The following is a 19871-nucleotide window of genomic DNA, read 5'->3' on the forward strand; positions in this document are numbered from 1 at the left end:
GGAATTTACAGGAGAGTCTCATGGGAGTGGAGCTGCAGCCCACCAAAGAGGCACTGAGAACTAGAAGCATGCAGCTCCTGGGGTCAAAAATGACCAGGCAATGTGTCTTCTCCAAGCTATCTCCTCTGTGGACAACCTGCAAGCTCAGTATTACATTTAATTTAAAACTGTAGAGTGAGTAGTGATGCAGAAACAACTGAAGTAATTTAGTTACAGTGTTGGTGACAGCCAAGTGCGTCTCACTGTTGGATGCAATATATAGGGCGTAGGGAGGCTGCCAGGAGTAGAAAATCCCTTTAACTGCTGCTTACTAAGTTGTTAGTTGAATACATGGGATGGAATGTGAGATCAGTTCTTAAAATTCAGATTTGTGTTATTTTTGGTGCCAGTAAAGAAGATGCTGAGTGGCTCAGGTGCTAGTGTAGATGAGAAGTAAGCCATTCCATGGAGATGTATAAATATTATTTTGCTTCGAGAAACAGCTTCTACTTGCCCATTCGTGATCCTTTATTAAAAATAATACAATTCATTTAGTAAAAACAGGCCACCAGAATAGTGGCTTTAGAGTATATCAGCAGCCTCATTTTGCCCAGAGGCCTTCTCCACAGGAATCACTAAAAAGCATTAGAAATGTAAATATGAATGAGTCGGGTAACTGGAAACAACGTAAAGCTCTACACATGTGTGGACAGGAACAGCTCACGTGCTTGTAGGTGCCTCTGAAAGGCGACTTTCAGGGTTTCTTGTAGGGACTGAATTTCATGATTTCTTTCCCTCGTTCTTTTCAAAGGCAGGAGGAGGTTCTTGTCGTGCCACAGGAGAGATGTAGCACGCATGGCTCTGTGCTGGTACATGAAGAGAGGCCCTTGAATGAAATACCTGGGGATGACGGCCGGTGTCCTACTGGAGGAGGGCTGTACTTGGTGGTTGTGCTGCTGAGATGTTAGCCCTCAGAGCAGCCAGGGTGGCTGGCACTCTGCAAAACGCCTTAGCAGAAGTTTGGGGGGGTTCTTCATTGTTCCTGCAGGAAATGCCAAAGCACACTCCTGTAGGAAATTACTTTAACCCTGCCTTTGTGCAATACTTCACCAAGGCAAGTTCTCGCACCTTTTATTGACTTGAGAGAGCTGAAGTTCCCCCAAGCGATGAATGAATGCATCTGAGCAGCCTGCTTTAACCACGGCATATGCGATGAGACTACATTGTCACAGGAAGAGCCACAAGCAGGGAGAGTGTGTTCACTCTTAACGTTGGCTTTGTTGGCTGAAAGAAAAATGATCCGGTGTTTCTGTTCTGTCACAATATTTCTGTGGGCAGCCTCATGTTTGCACTGAAAAATGTGAAAAAACCAGGTGGCAGGACTGTTGAGTAGCAGTGGATGGAAAATGAGGACAGAGGCAATTTTCATTGGCTCTACCCCCTCCCTGGTTTGTTACTTGTTTTCTTCTTGCTAGCGATGCCGAGTAGGAGTTGGGGCATTTTTGAAACATCTCTTGGGTATTACGGGTGGGAGGCAGCCAGGGTTTTTTTTCCATTGGTGTTGCTGAGGGTTGCTGCTTTCACCTCTGGGTTTTATGGTGATGGATATGTCATCGCTGGGACCTGTTTTACTGCCAGCTAAACGTTATATAATGGTTTGTTTCACTATCCCCAGCCTGCCTTAATTCATAAAATTAAGGAAATAATTTAAAGGCTTTGCACTATAGTTCCACAATTATTGCCAGTGCAGTGAGGTGTTTGTTCACCTGGTTTCTAAAGAAACATTGAGAAATGAGTCTGCGTGGGACTAAGGGGGAGTAATTCAGTTCATAATAAGTGAAACCAAGGTGCCAGGGCTGAATGTATTAAAAGTCATCAGTAATTGTAATGGCTGTAAGTTCCAGTACTTCATTTAGAGAGGAGAAACATTTTTCTGAATCTTTGTAATCACTTCTTCTTTCACTTCTTAGCAATTAAGAAAAGGTAAATAAACAAAACTGGTTTGAAGCTCACCAGACATTAGCATTGCTCTCCCTTGGCTTCTTTAAATGTATGCATTTAGTTACCATAGTAAACAAGTACCCATCTAGACTGATTCCATAGTTCTAGGATTTACTTTTTTTTTTCCCCCTCAGCTATTTTGTGACACACCTAATTAAAATCTACTGCTTGGTTCCCCTTTGAATGTGATAAAACCCTGCCTTATTCTTTCTGTCAGTTTAATCCCTCTTTCTTCTCCATTGACACATTTCTAATACCTCTTCAGACAGGCCAGACACTTCTGCTTCATCTGTACCGAATCCACAATGCTTAACACCTTTTGACAAAATGGATACATCCTCCCTGTGGCTTGGAATTGATATATGCTGTCAAAAAGGGTTTTCCAAACGGTCTCTCTTTGTCACCTTTACCAGATTTTTATCCTCTGTTGTAGAAATGTGCAGTTTAATGTTGTGTTTGAAATCATTTTTGGCTGAAAAAGTGTGTAATGGAATCAGGGTGTCCCCTGAATACTTCTAACAGTAGGAGATGCCTCTTTGTTTTGAACACCAGAATCCCAATAGACCCATGACAGCAGTGAAATTACACTTTTGACCTTGTTCACTAAAGTGTTTCTTTCTCTGTATGATTAAATGAGAGTAACCAACAATAGCTTCTTCTAAAATGTATGAGTTTCCCTCTGTTTGTTTCTCATAAGAAACTCAGAAAGGATGCTGTGCAATTCTCAGCTGATTGTGTTCTCCACAAAAGAAAAAAAAAACAAACCCTGCTTGATTCAAGGAGAGGTGGCTGTTTTAACCATCTTAAAAATGCAAAAGCAATTGATATATTGATATTTTCTTAAGCCAGTGTTGTTGCTACATCCTGAGTGTGAGAGCAGCAGTACAACACAGTGGCAGATTTTTACCCTTTTGTTGCTTCATTCACCGCATGTTTTAAAAGGGTATATATATTAAAGTACCAAATACTGTTTTAAAGTATCGAATCTGAATATAGAAAATAACCATATACTTAAGGTTCTGTTTGAATGCTGAAATACTCAAAAGATCATTTAGCTGATCACCATGGACTACGCAGTTATGTCAATCCAAAAGATAAATGTAGTAGTTTCTGTAGATTTACATGCAGCCTTTTAAGCTCTTGGTGTTTCTTTTCACTTGTGTGTGACTGAGTGGAAGTAGCCCGCCGCAGGATTTGCTGTGACCGCCAGTCCCAACTTACGCACCGAGGCGCTGGCACATCACTTGCTTCACATTTAGTTGTTCAGGGCACGGCTTCTCTGGGTCAGAAAATGCTCAGTGAAGTGGCCAGAAGACAGAGACATAATCAGATTTTGTTTCTTCCATTTTAGGCTACTTCAGCTGTGTTTTGGGGATGTTTCTTCCCCAATATATTCCTGTTTTCTGTGAATATTTACCAGCTCTGGATTAGTGAACATACTTTCTTTGTCGTGCAGAGCACATATCTGTGAAATGCAAGGGCAAGTACGATCCCGTAGTTCGTGTGGGTGGGGAGTTAGGTAGCTGGGTTCAAAAGAGGGGAGAGGACTTGGGGAAATCTATAGTTTGCTTTTAGAAGGGATCAAAATAAGTGACTTAATGGACTCTGTGGCCTCAAGACTTAAGAGCAGTTTCTCCTCTTTGTTTGCTCACTGTAGATGATGCTGTGTGGAGAGGGCATCAGAGCCATAAAGTGTGGAGGGCAATGTACCGAGGGGGCTGCAGATCTGTGACTCCCAATTTCCTCTCCTGCCAAAAAAACTTTTGTTTTTTAATTACTGCTTCATTGGTGATACAAATGAATGATTGGTATGGGTGTGAAGCAACCTTGTCATCAGAGAATATTTGGTTAGTGTTGACATACTTGTTCCCTGCAAACATGAATCATCCGTCTGCCTTTGGCAGGCTCGCCCTGTGGCTCTGCTGTAATGTGTTTCACCAGTGTGGCTGAAATTAAAATGTCACTATTAAACACGGCAGAATCAGATGCTCTCTGGGCACTGCATCTCTTTGAGTTCTTCTTACTTCCTATGTAGCTATTTCTAACAGTTTAACAGGACAGCTGTATTCTGGTATAAAATAATATATTCATATTTCCACAACGCACAGGGAGCTAAATGCTTTCAGAACACTATTTCATCACATACATGCATCTTTCATGCATGGCAGAGGCAGTAATGCTCATGTAATGCCATGTTGCTGCTTAGTCCATTAGGAAGCTTAAAGTCAAAATTAATTGTCCTGCAGGACCGTATAGAGTGGGTCTCTGAAAGCAGTTGGTGGGCTGTTTGCGGCTGCTGCGTCAGCCAGGCTCCCTCCTCATGAGCAGTTATTGACTTTGGGCTATTGAATTCAGGGCTCTGGAGGTTGCTCAGTGGAAAAAGCCTTCAGTCGGTCCTTGGCAGCTCTGTCACTGCGAGGTCACGGAAAGGGCAGTTCAGTCTCCAAACCCAATTAGGGCCTGATTCGGCACCTCTTCAATCACAGTGGAAAATCCCACTGAGCAGGGTGGCTCCTGGGCCAACCTTTCACACCTAGCCTGTCCAGTGAGATGGCTGACGAATGTGTCCATTTTTGTCACTTGGCCCATCAGAAATACCCTTTGCTGTCATGAAATGGCTAAGCAGCTGGTGCAGAAAGGTAAAGAGCCTGGTAAGAGGATAATGAGCCCACCACAGTTGAATTCAGACCAGTGACCTGTACATGTACGTCTGCGTCCCTCCAGTTACTCATATCTAGAGCTGTCTAATACCTCGGATCAAATCATTTGACTCTTATGAGCAGCTGTAACTTTCAAGTTGAATAAAGTCCAACTGCTGAAACATTAATGAAAAACATAAAACTGAGGCTCTGTTTTATCAGATATCAACAGCATTGCTTTAATTCCCCCCCCCAAAGATTTTTTTTTTTGTGCTTTTCATCCCAGGTGGCTGCAATTTCTAGTGAAAATAAGTTGAGCCATGAAAGGTTGACCCACTTGCCTCTGAATTGCTTTTTATATGATGCGAGTCCCTCAGGGCCCAATTCTACCCATGGAAGTGAGAATGATAGCTATCAACGTATATAGGAAGTATGTCAGTGTGCACAAAGAAAAAGGTGAACCCCAGACTGGTCTGAGTGGTCTTTAAAATATGGATTTCCTGTGAAATGGTGATTAAAGGGGAAGCAAAGGATAATTAGAAAATTAGCCTGATGCGCTAGCAGTTATATCAATGTGTGTTTTTATATTAGCTCTTTCAGACAAGCACAAGATCAGTAGATACCTTATGACTCTCTTAAACTAGTATGTAAAATTTGGTTAGTGTCTGATCAGCTCCTTTGATCAGTCTAGTCTAGACTGTTGCCAGAGTACTTACTCTGTACTAAACCCACAGTCCCCTTAAATGGAGGCCTACTCAAGTGAGTCAAATTACATATGAAAAGGTTATAAAAACTATCCACTGTCTTTGAGTAAATGAGTCTGGTTCAAAGCTGAATACCTTAGGAATTGCAAAAATAAAAGCAAAGGTGTTGTTGCAGAAAAGTGGTAGAGTTCTTAATTAATTTTTAAATGACTGTCTCAGAAATCCAAAAGAAAAATTTTCAGCAAACCTTTATTATTTTTAATTTGACTGGCATTTTTGTAAGCCTGTGACGTATTCAGATCCCATAAAGGGGAAAAAATTCCATCAAAAATTCTGCACAAATTTCTCTTAAGAAATTAATGAGTTACAACCACCATGTCTGTCTCGTTTCAAGCACACAATATTGTTTTTAATTGTAGCAGTGGAGGGCCAGTGGGAGCCTTCAGTATGTAGGTTGCACTCTTGCTACCTCTAATTTCTCCACAGGATTATTTGCAAGGGAGTACTGGAAGTCCAGGAGCAGTAAATTTGTTAAAGCCAGAGCTGTTTTCCCCTCATCACTAGAGCCTTTTCCCACCTCTCCCATTGTAGCACCATCCTGTACCTGTCTGTTCTTTGCCACATGAACCTCAGAAATGTGAACAGTTCCTTTCTTCTTTGATAGTGCTCCGTCCTTTTGCATACTTGCAATAGTAGATGATCATTTGGAGACAATTTTAGTCCAATATCATATCAAGAAAACTTGGAAAGTTACCGAGTGCCACTAATTTTACAAAGCTGGTTTGTACCTGGGCTGGTTTTCTCAAGATGCCTGTGTTTTTAATTTAGAGGTTAAGTTTTCAGTCTTCATGTGCCTGCCATATTTGTTGGTTGCATTGCAGTGCGATCAGAATACCTGGCTTAGAAGCAATGTCAGCAAATTGATCAAATTATCAAGAGAAGTAAGCTAGCACATAAATATCACATCAACAGGATGAAAAGATCACAGAAAGGAGACCATTTAAAACATACAGAAACTGGAATCCATGTGACAGTTGTTTGGTTTATCTACACCAAATTCTGTGCAAATTCAAGAGGAGAGCTGGTACACTGCTACTATCCAAACACTGAATTAATCTACTGATGGTTGAGAAACAGCTCCAAAACAGGCATTAAAATATTTGGGATGATACATAGTTCATCCAGCTCTTCGGAAGCGCCAGGCATTACTATACTTAGAGCTGCGTAAATAATGGAAAGATAAAAGAACGCTATTCTGTGAGTCAATACATGACCACAGAATGCGGTAGGAATACTGGGTAAATTCTTCCCTCTTGTGACTGTGTTTCAGCCAGTGGCATTACACCAGGGAAGAATCGGACCCTATTTTGTATGCAGCATAGTAGATTAAGAGGCAACAGGCAAGTGTTTGAGAGAATTTCCTCTCTGCCGTTTGCAGAAGTGTATGTGAAATCTCCTGGCTGATCTATAGTCATTCCATTACCTGTCATCTTTCGGCAGGTAACTAGTTAAATTTGTGTTAAACAGGATTTGCTTTGCCATTTCCATTTGCTGTTGGAGTAGAAATGTTCTGACATGACATATGACCAATCAATAATTGGAAAGTGCTTGCATGAGTCATTTGAAGCCAGTAGTTTAGACCGTGTCAGCCACAACTGGGATTAAAACCTGCAAAGAGTTGTTCTACAATCAGTGATTCTGCAGCATCTCCTCTGGGTGTCTGCATTTCACTTAATAAGGATACCCTGTAGACATCAGCTGAAATAACTCTTGCCTTTGTTGCTTGGATGTTTTTGTGAGCTCTGAAATGAACTTGGCATATACAAATATACTTTGTTATCCAGCCTAAAGGATGCAGGGCAGGAATTATTATCCTGTTCTGCTGACAAATTCAGTAGAAAAGAAATATCTTTATTTTACTGTGACTCTGAAGAGAATAAGAGTGTGACTGTACCCTGTGGTTTTCTGGGTATTTTTTACTTTTTTTTTTTTCCCCCCTGTACTGATGATGTTTTATTACTATTACAGGGCTATAATAATCCGAAATGGCGAAGTCATTCCAATGTCTTCAGAATTCACTCCAGAGACAGAACGCCAGCGACTTCAGTATCTGGTAAGAGACCTGAGGACCAAATCAGGTGCTGTTGATGACAAGCATTGCCTGGTAATATCTAAGGTTCAGACACATGCCGCTCAGTTAGTGTGGCTCAGTGAAGGACCATGTGTCTGCTGAACACCAGTGACTGACCGTGTATGTCTTTTAGCCATCAGCAAATGGAGAAAAGCCTGGTGGTGCAAATAGCGATGAAAGGAGTCTTATCGCGTCTGTGAAGGCCATCGATTAGCATGGCTGTGCTTTTGTACCTTGTTCAGCTGCAGACCTTCAGCAGCTCATTGGCGTTGGATAATGAGAGCTCAGACATAGACCTAACAAGCCACAGAGGTATTTCAATCCATCCTGGTGTTTACTGTGTGACAGTATAAAATACCACAGACTGCTCTTTGTGTGCATGTGAACGATTTTGCAGGGTTCTATTCATTTGCTCTAATAGTATGCCAATAGTATCTCGATCAGGGAGAAGATATCCAACTTAGAGGTGACCTCAGTGAGCATTAGTAGGTGCAGGATACAATGGGTGAAGAAAGACTAGTTATATTTAATGTAGCAGCACCCATAAAGCTGGGACAGGGTGACTGGCTGAGGACGTGTGGGATGCTTTACACACCAAGTTGCGTTGGCTGATAAGCTGCCCAAGAAACCTAAGTCAAAATGCGTGGTGTTATTTTTCATGCAAACAATCCTGTTACTTTTTAAGTTTTTCGTCAATGGTCAGATCGGTTGTTTGAAGTTCATTGGGTGTTTATCAAAATGTCATTCCGAACATGGCCGAGAGATTTCTTTTGTGCTTCTTCTGGCCTCCTGCTTTTTCCTCTTAGAAATTTAAGCTTAAGCCAAGGCAGGCTCACTGTCAGCTTTGCCTGATGCAAGGTGGACAGGCCAAGGCTAGTGGCATTCCCTGGTCTTAAGGTGTCTCTTATCTTCAGCCTGGCCCAAGCACTGTGGTTTGAAACTAGGCAAAATGCCGGTGGTTGAAGGTGGGGGTGGAAGGTTTTAAAGAAAAGTTGTAAATGTTTCTGCAATTGTCACGTTTGATCTTTTTAGTCAGGTTCACTGGCTTGAAACTGAAAATTTCAGAAGAAATACTGCTTTGGGAGTATTAATAAGAATCAAATGGAAAAGAGGCTTAATAAATATTTACAGTTCAGTTACATTTAAAATAATTTGTTTGCCTTTAAAATAAAAAGTATCTTTAGTATCTAGGGAGTCTGCTACTTCTGTAGGAAATATGAGATAAAGCATTGCCTACAAGGGATTTTTTCTCTTTTGATGTCCTTTCTGGCTTATATTTGAAAACAGCAGCTGATCTGAAAAGCATTTCTGCTGTTTCCTTTGGAAAATTCCTTTACCTTTGTTTGTTTATTTTAATTCTATATGTAACAAATATGCCAGGGCTATGGGTATCATGTTCAAAGAAAATACATGCAAGACAGCAAAAGCATGAAACAAAATTAGAGATAATTTCAAACATAACATTCTGTAAGTAACGTTTTTACTCTAGTGTTTAAAAAAAAAAAGATGACCCCAAATTTCTTACAACGTTGGCATAAACATTACACTCCAAAGGTTGCATCTGTCTTACTGATTAGATCCCAGATAATTCTCCTTATTCACCTTAGCTGTCCCCACGTTCTGCTATCAGTCTATTGCACCATCAACATCTCTCTTCTGTTTTTCTTACCTGAAAGTTAGTTACTTTGGATTTATTTTCTTATTTGCAGTTAAAGCTGAGTTTCTTTGTTTCAAACATGCACTGCTCTTCGTGCACAACAGGAAGAAAATCACTTAATCATTTTAGCATTAATATTTTACTTGGTAAATGCAGAGATACTGTTCACTGTGGGGAAGTTACTGCACAGGCAAAGGGAGGGTATGGATTTACACCCTGCAGGCTACTGAACGTTGGTTCCCTGTGCAGTTGACACTGTTAGCACAGTCAGGGTGAAGGAGCTTTCCTCTGCCTTTAGTGCCTATTGATTCCTTCGGCCACATAGGACATTGGTTTAGGTCCTCTTTCTAGGCCCTGATTTCCATGTGCAAAGAAATCTGCGGGATAATGAGTTGTTCAGGTCATGTGAGCATCTCTATATGAAGTCCTCCAGCCTAGTCTTTAGACAAAACTGTGCTTCAGCTAGTACTGGTTGAGTAACTGAGGAGGGGGGGAAACAAATGTTTTCCCTATCCAGCTCCCATTTTAAGGCAGGTTTATTGCCATGTATCCAAGAATGGCCTTGGCCATAGGCCTCTGGCATGGCAACCTCAAAAGAACAAATTGACTACCCAGTCGTTCTGACCTTTGAGCAGCTCTGGGCATGGTCATCTCTCTGTCTCTACCTGCACCCCCTTTTTTTGCAGTGGAGGACAGCATACAGCTGCAGATTTCAGGCAGGCCATGTGGCAGAGGCAGACTTCTGTGTCAGGGGACTTGTGAGAGTATTGCAGAAGGCAATCAATCCTTCCGTCAGAGAGCACTTCTTAAGATGTAAGGCGTGAAAGCCTTGCACCAGTATTCCCTTGGTCCTTTGGCTTCTGTAGAGGTTCAGTGCCCCATACTGCTTCCCTTCCACTGGCGGGTGTTCACAAGCCTCCTTTTCTTTTGAATTTTCTGTGCCTTGCTTTTCTTTTTAGCACTGTGGCAGGAGAGCTCCACACAGTGCCTACTCCAGGAAAGCCCTGGCTTCCTGTATCGGTGTATCTTGAGGGAAACCAAAATCCAGTATTGACTGGGAACTGCTCTGGTACATTTAGCAGTTGTGCAGGCAACGACTGCCAGAGGCAATTTTCCTTTCATCTTCTGAGGAGACTATTAATTTCAGTCATGATAGTCTAAATTGCAACAGTAAATGGCATAGATTTTGTTACTTATTCCTTTGGAAAACATGTTTAAAATGAATGAGTATATTGCAGATAGCTGTATTTCTATAAGTTATCAAAGTTGCACTTTGAAGATGTCATGTGAGGTCAGCATGGTGTTACTGCATACTGTGTCCATGTGTGTAGCCAGGCAGTGCCCCAAAAGTTCACAGCTCAGACCAAGGATGGTGCACTGCTGCTACCAGGGCAGGCTTTACTACTAGTAGAGACTGGGTGGCCATCAGTGGCAGTGAGCTGTGGACGCTCTTTGTGTTTGGCACCATTCAAACAAAGGTTTATGAGCCCGGACAGGCATGGGTTCAAAGAGGACCTATTCTTATTTCATTGTTCAGGTGAGGATTAAGTGATACTAATTTATCTGCTGAAGGATGCTTGGGGAACCCGAGCCTGAAGAAGAAATGAACCTAGATCTCCTAAATGTCAGTTCAGTGCTTCAATTACAAGTCAGATGCGTCTTAATTCTCTTACGATTTGTGGCTCCCTGCATCACACAGCGTAGGATTGCTTGGACTGTCTGACACATTGCATAATTTTGTGGTAAAAGAAATGTGTGGTTTTGTGGACTTTCATAAGAGGAGAGACTAATCCAGGGATGGATTTGGCTCCCACTTCCCTCTTTTCTTCTACCACCACCTCCTTTAGTTTTCATCTCTGTTTGGCTTAAACATGTCCATATGATAATGGCTGAGTAATTGCAAAATTTTTGGATGCATTGTGCTGTGCATGCTGTTGTGAGTGGTAGTCCCATATAGTAGACTATCCTATTGGAGAAAATGGCACAGTATGATAAGAGGATAAAGTTGTAAGATATAGTTGATGTAGGGGAGACAGCAATTCTGAAAATAACACAGAATACAGTGAAACTGCTAGTGCAGGTGATGTCCCAGAGCAGTGCGTACTGGAGGAGCTGGAAAAGGCATCAGCAGGCCTTATCGAGGTACGATAAGATACAGGCAGTGTTCCCTGCCACCTAATTAACTGACACACTAGTGTGTAAGTCTAGGTTTATCTTAATTTCATGTTTGCTTTGCTGATCACCAGGAAACACAGCAGGAAGTAAATGGCCTTTTGAAAGAAACATGATTAATATTTCCTTGAGTGGACTCCATTTTAAACAACTAACATTGAATGTAATACATCCAGCCACAAAATACACCATTAAATGGCAGAGTACCAAAAACACATGATGTAGACTATGCCAGATTTATGCCAAAAAACTGTAATAGCTTCTGAAAGAAAAATGATGGAAAATATTCCAGTTCCATAACACAGAATACCAATGTTTCTGAATATACCTCATAAGGATATAGAAAGTGTTTGATAGTCACTCTTTCTATTAAATTTTAAGTTCTCTGAATGGTGTTTCTGATCTGAGGTTCTTGCAAACCTAGATCGAGACTAAACAAATGAAAAAATGGAAAATATGGTGCCTCATCACAGATGAAATTCTGGTAGTCAGTTCACTTACCGTTTTTGTTTCTCGTTTGATCACTTGGGAGGATTTCATGGTGTCTGCTTGTATATCTACTTGAAAGATCTGTAGATTTGCAAAGTGTTGCTTTTTATTTATTTTCTGGTTCTGCTGCCCAGCACAGTTTGAGTAGGGTGGAGGGGAAGAGTCCTGCCTCGTAGTAAATGGAGAACAGTTCTCAACAAACCCGACTGAAAGTTGCAGATGAGTTTTACAGTAGAACATTCTTCTCTCTGTAGAATTACCAGTGAAGCATCAAAAACAACTGTTAAAAAGAAAAGGGTAAAAAAATACAGAAAATTAAACAAACAAACAAAAAAAAGCCCAACAAAAATCCCCATTTCTTCACATAAGAATTCATCTCACAGGCACCAGAAGCTTCCAAATTGCTCTTTTCCCTCTGTTCCACTGATGCCAAAAATATTAGAATCAAGTTAAGATCCATGGATTGTAAATCAAGCATTGAGGCTTGGCTGCGGAAGAGAAATCTTATTTGAACATTAGCAGTCCACTGGTTACTCTGCCAGCTTTATTAATCTTATTTCACTTGTGACCTCAGACTTTCCATCTGAGTAAATCTTTATGAAATGCAGTCTCTCCCAATCACTTTACCTTTTCAATAAAGGAAATGCTTGTTTTCAAGGGGAAAATGCTAAAAGCCTGTAACTTTTTTCTTGCGGATCTGTGATCCAGCCTAATAAGAAATCTCATAATCTAAAGGTTAAATAACTTCATTTTGATGTCAGGTATGAGGGTTTTTTGCTTTAAATAAGACTTCTTGTTTTGTAGGCAGGCGACAGTAGTCTTTAGCTAGAAGTGGTTTGTAATGATTTAATCAAGATAGGCTGTGCATTTTTAAAAGCGAACTGAATTGCACTTTCAAAGCAGACTGACTTCATTGTTTACAATATCATAGACTAGAAAGAATTAAAAAATACCAAAAGAAGTCCAGCTCTCTGCTGCCAGTGTGTAGCAATACATCAAATAAATCATTAGGCATGTTCCATCTTTTTTATGACTGGAATGGAAATAAATAAAATAAAAAGTTTACATGTACTTTTAAGTAAAGAATCCAGGGTTCTGGAAGTATGAAAAGCCTCATCTGGACTAATACTGCTAGACCTCTCAAAAGTCACTAGTGCTTCTTCACCATTTCTGTAATAAGGAACAGTGATCCAATTAGAGGGTCCTTGAAAACAATATTTGGGTGTGGGAGGGGACCTTGGCTGACTGTAGACTGCAGGAAAAAAATGTAATTCGCTTAACTGTACACTGAGAGAGAATTTGATGGAGCTCCTGTTCCAGGAAGGGAATGACAGTGTCAAGATCACATTTGTGTGCTTGAAAGCCGCCTCTTGAAAGCAGAATCCAATCTTGTTGGCTACACACAGCAATCTCCCTCAGCCCCGTTTCAGCTGAGCTCGAGGTGTTTTCGGAAGGATGTCTGGTGATGGGAACGGGGACAAGCTGATGGAAGGTTAGCGCTGTGATATGCTGAGCCTGATCCAACTCCTATTAAATTGAGTGGGAGCAGGCTCGGGCCTTAAATGCAGGAAATATTTTATTGTGAACTATCTGCATGATAGCTGCCAGGTAGATCAATAAGGGTTCCACTGCTTCCTGCCGCTCACCTTTGATGAGCGCTAGATTTATGACAAACCCACAAACTAAAGCCAGCTCATTTGGTCTGCCCTGATGGCAGCTGCTGCTGGAGATAAGACAGACTTTATTGCCTTAACTGGCTGGATAAGGAAAAAGAATTATCTGCAGAAAGGTTAAGAAACGCAACTTTTTTCAGTTCCCTAGCCAATTTGACTGTGTTTTCAGAAGAGCTCGCTCACAATGCGACTTTGGGGAGGGAGGGAGAAAGGCTTGTTTATGCAAATATTTGGGTGAGGTTTATTTCGGAAGGAAGAAACACAGTATGTTTAGGATTGACCTATTGTGTCAGGTGATCTGTGTGTAAATCCAAACCAAAAATTTGTGCAGTGGACAAAGAGCCTCGTGATGCTCTTGAGTACAGTCAGCTCTGGAGAACATGAGCCTCAGGCACGGCTCAGGCAAAGAGGCCTCCTAGCATCTGCAGAGCAGCACACCAGAAAGGACAGCAGCAGTGGCATTCGAATGTCAACGCCATCAAAAGCATTAGTTGCAGTTGTGACACAAAACTGCTGCTGCTTTTCTTAAAGTCTATTCTGCATGAAGGAAGTAGTTTTCAGAAAACAAGAAAATGAAGTGCTCTGCAACTCATGTTTATTTTGCAGTGTCGCATGTGATGGTGTGCAGCACACTGAGTAGGTAAAAGGGAACATTTTTGTCGAGACAGTGACAATTGAAGTGTGGTAGTAATATTAGGTTGTGTGCACTGTTGGCATAGCTGAACTGGGAGTCAAAAAGCTTGAGCTTCGCTCCACATGCACCCCTCCAAGTCTCTGCTTGCTCCATAGCTTTGTCCTTTGATTGTTCCCTTCTCTCAGGTTGCTGACTTACAACAGGAGATGTGTTCTGTTGTACAAAGCCCTGGAGACTCCTTCAGAGTCAGTGGATGAGGCGTACTTTAGAGATCCCAAATGTTGAGGAGCAGGGAGAAGTGGTGAAGGATTTTGAGGGCAAGAGGACTGCTCTCTGTAAGGCTGCTGCTGGACACCAGACACTATCAGAACTGGTGTATGTGCACATAGTTTGCTGAAAGAGAGCTCATCATATTCCTTGTTTAAAAAGGGGGGAGAAAAAAAAATGTGTGTGGGAAGGGAGCGGGAAGGGATGGTAATGCTACCTCATTAAAAATAGATGATGTCTTGTTTTATGATGTTCATGTGATATCTGTGGCTTGGTTTCTGCCCACAGGCTTACATGCAGCCCCACTTGCTGGGAAATGAGTTCACACATTTAGAGTTTCCACGGAGGGTGCAGCGCAAGGAAGTTGGAAAGAGGATGCTCTATCGTGACTTCAACATGACTGGCTGGTAAGAATGTTGGGGTCAGCATGGGGTCAGCCCTCTCCCCAACCAATGCCTGCTTTGTACGTGCCTTTGATTAGTGTAAACTGCACCAAACATGGAGGTGTACACCTGCATACTAAAGGGAAAGGTATTTCCTTCTTTCAGATGTATTTTTCTTTTAGAAGTTAACGTTCTAAATATGACCTCCCTCCAGAGCCAGGACCGCAGTTCATTTTAACGTGTGAGCACTCAGAGCAGAGCGAACACATAAAGGGGAAGACGTGCCAGGGGATCTTCCTGAAAGCTAAAGAACTTTCCTATCTTGGAAGTAGATTTTTATAGAATCTGGATCAGTGGGCTGTCATGCCTTTGCATGCCAAGGAACACTTGCAGAAGGGAAGAGCTGCCTCTCATACTCCAGTGCAGCTGACCCCTGATTTGGGTAGCCCTTGAGGAATTGTTTTAGAGACGGGCCTATCTGAATAAAAGTCACAGCTAGCCTAAAATGAAAAAGCTTGAATGAACAGCATTGACTTAATGAAGTGAAGACAGGAAGAACGATGAGTTTTTTGTCTCTGGCTAAATGTCTTTGCTGTTCTGTGTTGGTTCAAGAGGCTCCTTCTCGAGTGACTCCCACTCACTTAGAGAAGCCCTAATCCTTGCTGTTGTGGGCTCTGTGTGTGACCTGTAAAGGCAAAGGCCCTATATATGCAAATGGTCTTCACTTCCATGCTGTTTGTGTTTTAGCATCCTTAGCAAATGTCCTTTCAGGAAGGGAAACAACGGAGGCAGTTAAAAAGCCTGAACTCTTGTAGGTTTGGAAACTTGGATGCTCACACACAACTACAACTCCACATGCTTCTGATTTGTCCCATACTTTATAGACCATAAATATAATGATGTTTTAATGGCAAAATAATGATCTAAGTTTAATATTAATCTGGACTGTTTGTGCAGAACATGTTAATCTGGGAATAAGCATCATTGTCCATCATCTTGAACAGCTGCTAATAGAATATGCAGTCTCACCCTGAGAATGACGAGTTCACATTTTAAAAAGGCTACAGACATGAGCAAAAGAATAGGAACAGAATGAGAACATTGGATCAACTGAGGACTTAAACAGCAAAACATTTGGAAGATCATGAGACACTCTCCCAGTTTCTGCAAAGAGAGTTTCCTTATTAAACTCCTGGATGTCTCTGAAGGCATCAGTAAAGAATGGCTTCATGTAGACTTCCAAAAGATCTTTTTCAAGATGTGAGATGCTGGGGGGGGAGGGGGGGGGAGAAAGAGGGGGGTGGAGAAGAGGGGGGAGAAAAAAACCCCCTTCTGCTTTGGGGGAGAGCTACAGAAGTATCATGTGCCAAGAACTTCCTGAGAGGAGGGTAAGAGCAGAGTTCTTTCATCATGGTTGGAAGGCAAAGAGGGTTTCTCCAGGTTCATGGGAGTTATTTTGCGTTTCCCCGGTTGGTTAGTGGTCTGGAAAGGAAATGAGGTTAGAATGGTTGAAGTTGTAGCATTGGCAGGTGACACCACAGCTCTCTCTCCTTTTCCTAATAAACAAGAAGGGCTGTGAGGAACTGCAAGGAATTAGGTGATTTACGTGAATGGGCATCACAGTGATCCAATTTGGTGTTGATAAATACCAAGTAAAGCATGAAGACGGAAAAATAACTATTTGTGCACACTAGAGGTTCCAAATGAACTTGAGAGCCATGTCAAAAAGCTCAGTGGAAGTTCTCCTTACTGTGATTTTTCCAGTGAAAATCACCAGCGAATGTTGGGATGTGTACAGGGTTGGAATGGTTAAAAATTATACGAAGAGATAATTCTGTGTATCAGTTTGTACCTCATTTGTGAATCTGTGCATAGCACTTCACCTTATTCAAAATTATTATTGCATAGCTAATACTGTTTGGCATTAGAAGAAAGAAATAAGAAGGAATGCAAATTTTAAATGTAGAATAATGAGTAAGGTAGAAGAGCTTGGGTAAGTCTAAACGGATGGCAGATTTGATTCAATGTATTGTTTTTCAGTACTGGTGTGTGAACTCTGTTAACTCTAGCATATGGCAGGGGGGAGAAGAAAGTTGATTTGCCTGTTGATTTTTCCGAATTTCCTGAAGTGTAGGACACAAGTTGATCCAGTTACAGATTCTAATATGGTCAATGCAAAATTTACCACCAGTTTAGCACAAATATTCCTAGCTGTAGGCAGTTATTCCAGAATAAATACTTAAACTGTGACTTGAAAATTCAAGTCTGAATTCACCTCAGTGTTGTCCCAGAAAGGGGTGCCATGTGCCAAGCAAAAGCATGTAGAGACTGTGATGAGGCTACCTCTCCCTGCTGTTCCTTTTCACTTCTGGCTGGAAGTGGAAAATGGGGGCTATGTTTTTGTCGTGAATAAAAGAATCAGAATCTTTTAGCTGCTTCATATCCCACAGCTAGTGCATCAGTTACCTCTTTGTTTGTTTGCCTCAGGACAATGAAATGGTGAGGGAATTGCTCTATCGCCATACATTTATCTAAATCAGAGCCCTTCTAAATAAGGATCCATTTCTTTTTGCAGGGTGTTTGCCCAAGGGAGTCTTGTTTTCCATTGAATTGTGTGCACTGATCTCCTAAGCAGAGGAGAAGCAATCTGTTTCTATTTATCCAAAAGTCTGGGTCAATTTTAATGGTTGAGATTGTGGACAAGACGTTAGATTTCCAGCTTGATGGGCCCTCAGAGGTGATGATTTGAGGTGGCTGGTGTTTCACAGTGGTCGTTTTCCACTTCAAGGGTTTTGCTTCTATTTTCTTCCTTTTCTAATTCCTAGATTTAACTGATGCATCAGGACACAGCGGCTGAGGACATGTCTGTTCTGCATTTGTTTCTAAGGACAATATCTATCATGGAGAATAAATTAGCATATATATTCCTTTTCTAGAAAACATCAAATGGAACGTTGGCCAGCTAGAGCTTGATACGCTAAAGCACTGCCAAACTTTCGTCACTTACAATGTAGAAGATCAATTGTCTGAACCTTTTTTTGGTCGGTGACTTCACTGTGTGTTGACATTTGCATGTACATGTAGAGAGGTGCAGGTGATGTTAGGAAGAAACAGCCACTCTTACACTTAATTACTGTATCCTTCAGTGAGAGGGTGTAAAACTTTCTGCTCTGATGTTTCCTCAGGAAAATGAACTGTTTTATTTTAAAATTCAGGACACTTTCTGTGTTTTCTATTAGAAGCTGTATGATTTTTTTTTTTTTTTTCCTTCTTCGTTTTTACCCTTCTCCTGTGCTCTGGAGCTTTTCAGATTCTTAACAATGGCTTGGCTTGCCCAGCTTGTTTGGATTACAAAAGGTTATTGTCTTTGGGTCTGTCATAATGCATTTGGCCTTTTTTTTTTTTTTTTTTTTTTTGCTTTTTCTTTCTTTCTTTTTTTTTTTTATGTGAAGTTTCCACACTGGCTTTGTCTCAAGAGCCCACAGTGGTAGCAGAGCTGCCAAGTTTCCCCACAGCATTAGGACAACCACTGATCCAGCAATGTGTACCGCATCACTAGTCCAGGCTGCCTGTAACTGCTTTGAGACCAGCCTTTCCCTTCTCCCTCCGGCTCTCCCCCCCTTTCTCCTTTCTCTGCATTGGCAGTTGGGATGAGAAATCTGCTGTATTAAATGTATCTAAAATAAATCCCATTTAGGTGGGAGCTGACTGTGAGCTGCCCCTCCTGCACCCTTGCCCCACGCGCGTTGTGGTTGAGCAACCATTGCAAAACGCATACTGTAGCTGGCAAGGCATCTTAAGAGCTGTGTCTCCTGCTGAACAAGCCTCTGAGCTGTCTCGAGCCGTAATTTGCTGGCAGACAACTGTGTTACTGACAGTCTTTCACAGCTGGGTCTCTGAGCTGGGGTTTTCAGGCCCGTGGCTTGCAGAGGTTAAACTTGTGTTGGAGAGAGGGTAGTTCTGGTGGCTTTGACAAGTCCTGGCAACAGAAGCATCAGGGAGGACTCGGTGGCCACGTAAGCAAGGTGCTGCCAGCGCTAAAAAGGGGTGCAGGTAGCCTGAGGTAGAAATATATGGGGAAAAAAAGCAGGCCTGATGATAACTGCTCCTTTAAAGATCTGCACAGAATTAGTATACTCTGTCTCCGCCCTTTAAATAAAAGTTAAGACACGGATGGTCAGGTTTTTTTTTTACTCGTGGGTAAATCCAGTGTGAACAATTTTGAAGTACTTTGCTCTGACTATATCCTAGACACCTTCCCAAAACCTGGTTTTCTGGCTTACTGTGTCCCTCACTGGCACAGTGGCTCCTTCTGGGGTTCCCCTCTGAGGCTCCCGCGGGGCTGGAGGAGCCGTACAATGCTGCAGTTAACCAAAGGCATCCAGAAGGCACTACCAGCTGGCATCAGCTTTGGTGGTTTCAAAGTTAATTTTTTGCTCCTCCTTGGAATGCAAACAGTGGCCTTTCTGCTGCTTGCATTGAAGTGGAGTTCTTTAAAGGCTTGTTTCCAGATCAGAGCTTTAGCTTTTTGACTTGATTTTAGGGTGGCAAAAGAGCCCTGGATAACAAGTCCATTTTTTGACCTGATTTGTTGGCAGCTTCCTTTGCCCTCCAGGAGCGTGCAGGGTTGAGCTGCATCCTGTCAAAAACGGTCAGAGCTGGTGTAGTACCCACCGCGCATCATGGGCTGAAGCCCCGGACAGCAGCGAGCAGGGGAATTGGGTGCTGCCTCTGAGCCTGCCGTACGCGCGGCGGCAGCGGAGCCCTCGCCAGCTCCGTGTCCGTGTGTCTGGCGAGGGGGTGCTATGGCACATGGTTAGCCACCTGAGGGTCAGCCCCCGCCGGGGAATTGCCTGCCCACGTGATTTATTCCAAAGAAGGGAGGCTGGTGCCCTGGGGCGAGTGCTAAGCAAAACCCATTTTATTCTAGAGTCAATATTGTCCACTGCCTGGAAAGCCGCCAGCCTGCTCTGCGCTCACCCTTTTCTTTCCAACAGGGAATGTCTTTCAGCCTCTAAGCATCTGATTAAAAAAGCAACTTCACTTTTCAAGCCGTTTTATTTTGTTTGGGATGGATACCTTTTGCTTTCATTGTCCAGCCCGCCTTGCCGTCTGCGGTTCAGACTCTGGCTCACAAAAACC

General features: G+C 42.2%; 1 protein-coding gene across 1 annotated transcript in view; it reads left to right on the forward strand.

Moving 5' to 3' along the window:
* The window catches only part of PPM1H (protein phosphatase, Mg2+/Mn2+ dependent 1H), a 134540-nt gene that overhangs the window by 88145 nt on the left and 26524 nt on the right, over positions 1-19871 (forward strand). The window contains exons 5-6 of the mRNA XM_050910442.1: positions 7352-7436; positions 14635-14753. Of these exons, the coding sequence (XP_050766399.1) occupies positions 7352-7436; positions 14635-14753 (204 nt within the window). The remainder of the gene's footprint in view (positions 1-7351; positions 7437-14634; positions 14754-19871) is intronic.

This window comes from Gymnogyps californianus, chromosome 1 (genome assembly GCF_018139145.2).
Source record: "Gymnogyps californianus isolate 813 chromosome 1, ASM1813914v2, whole genome shotgun sequence".
In the NCBI taxonomy this organism is placed as follows: Eukaryota; Metazoa; Chordata; class Aves; order Accipitriformes; family Cathartidae; genus Gymnogyps; species Gymnogyps californianus.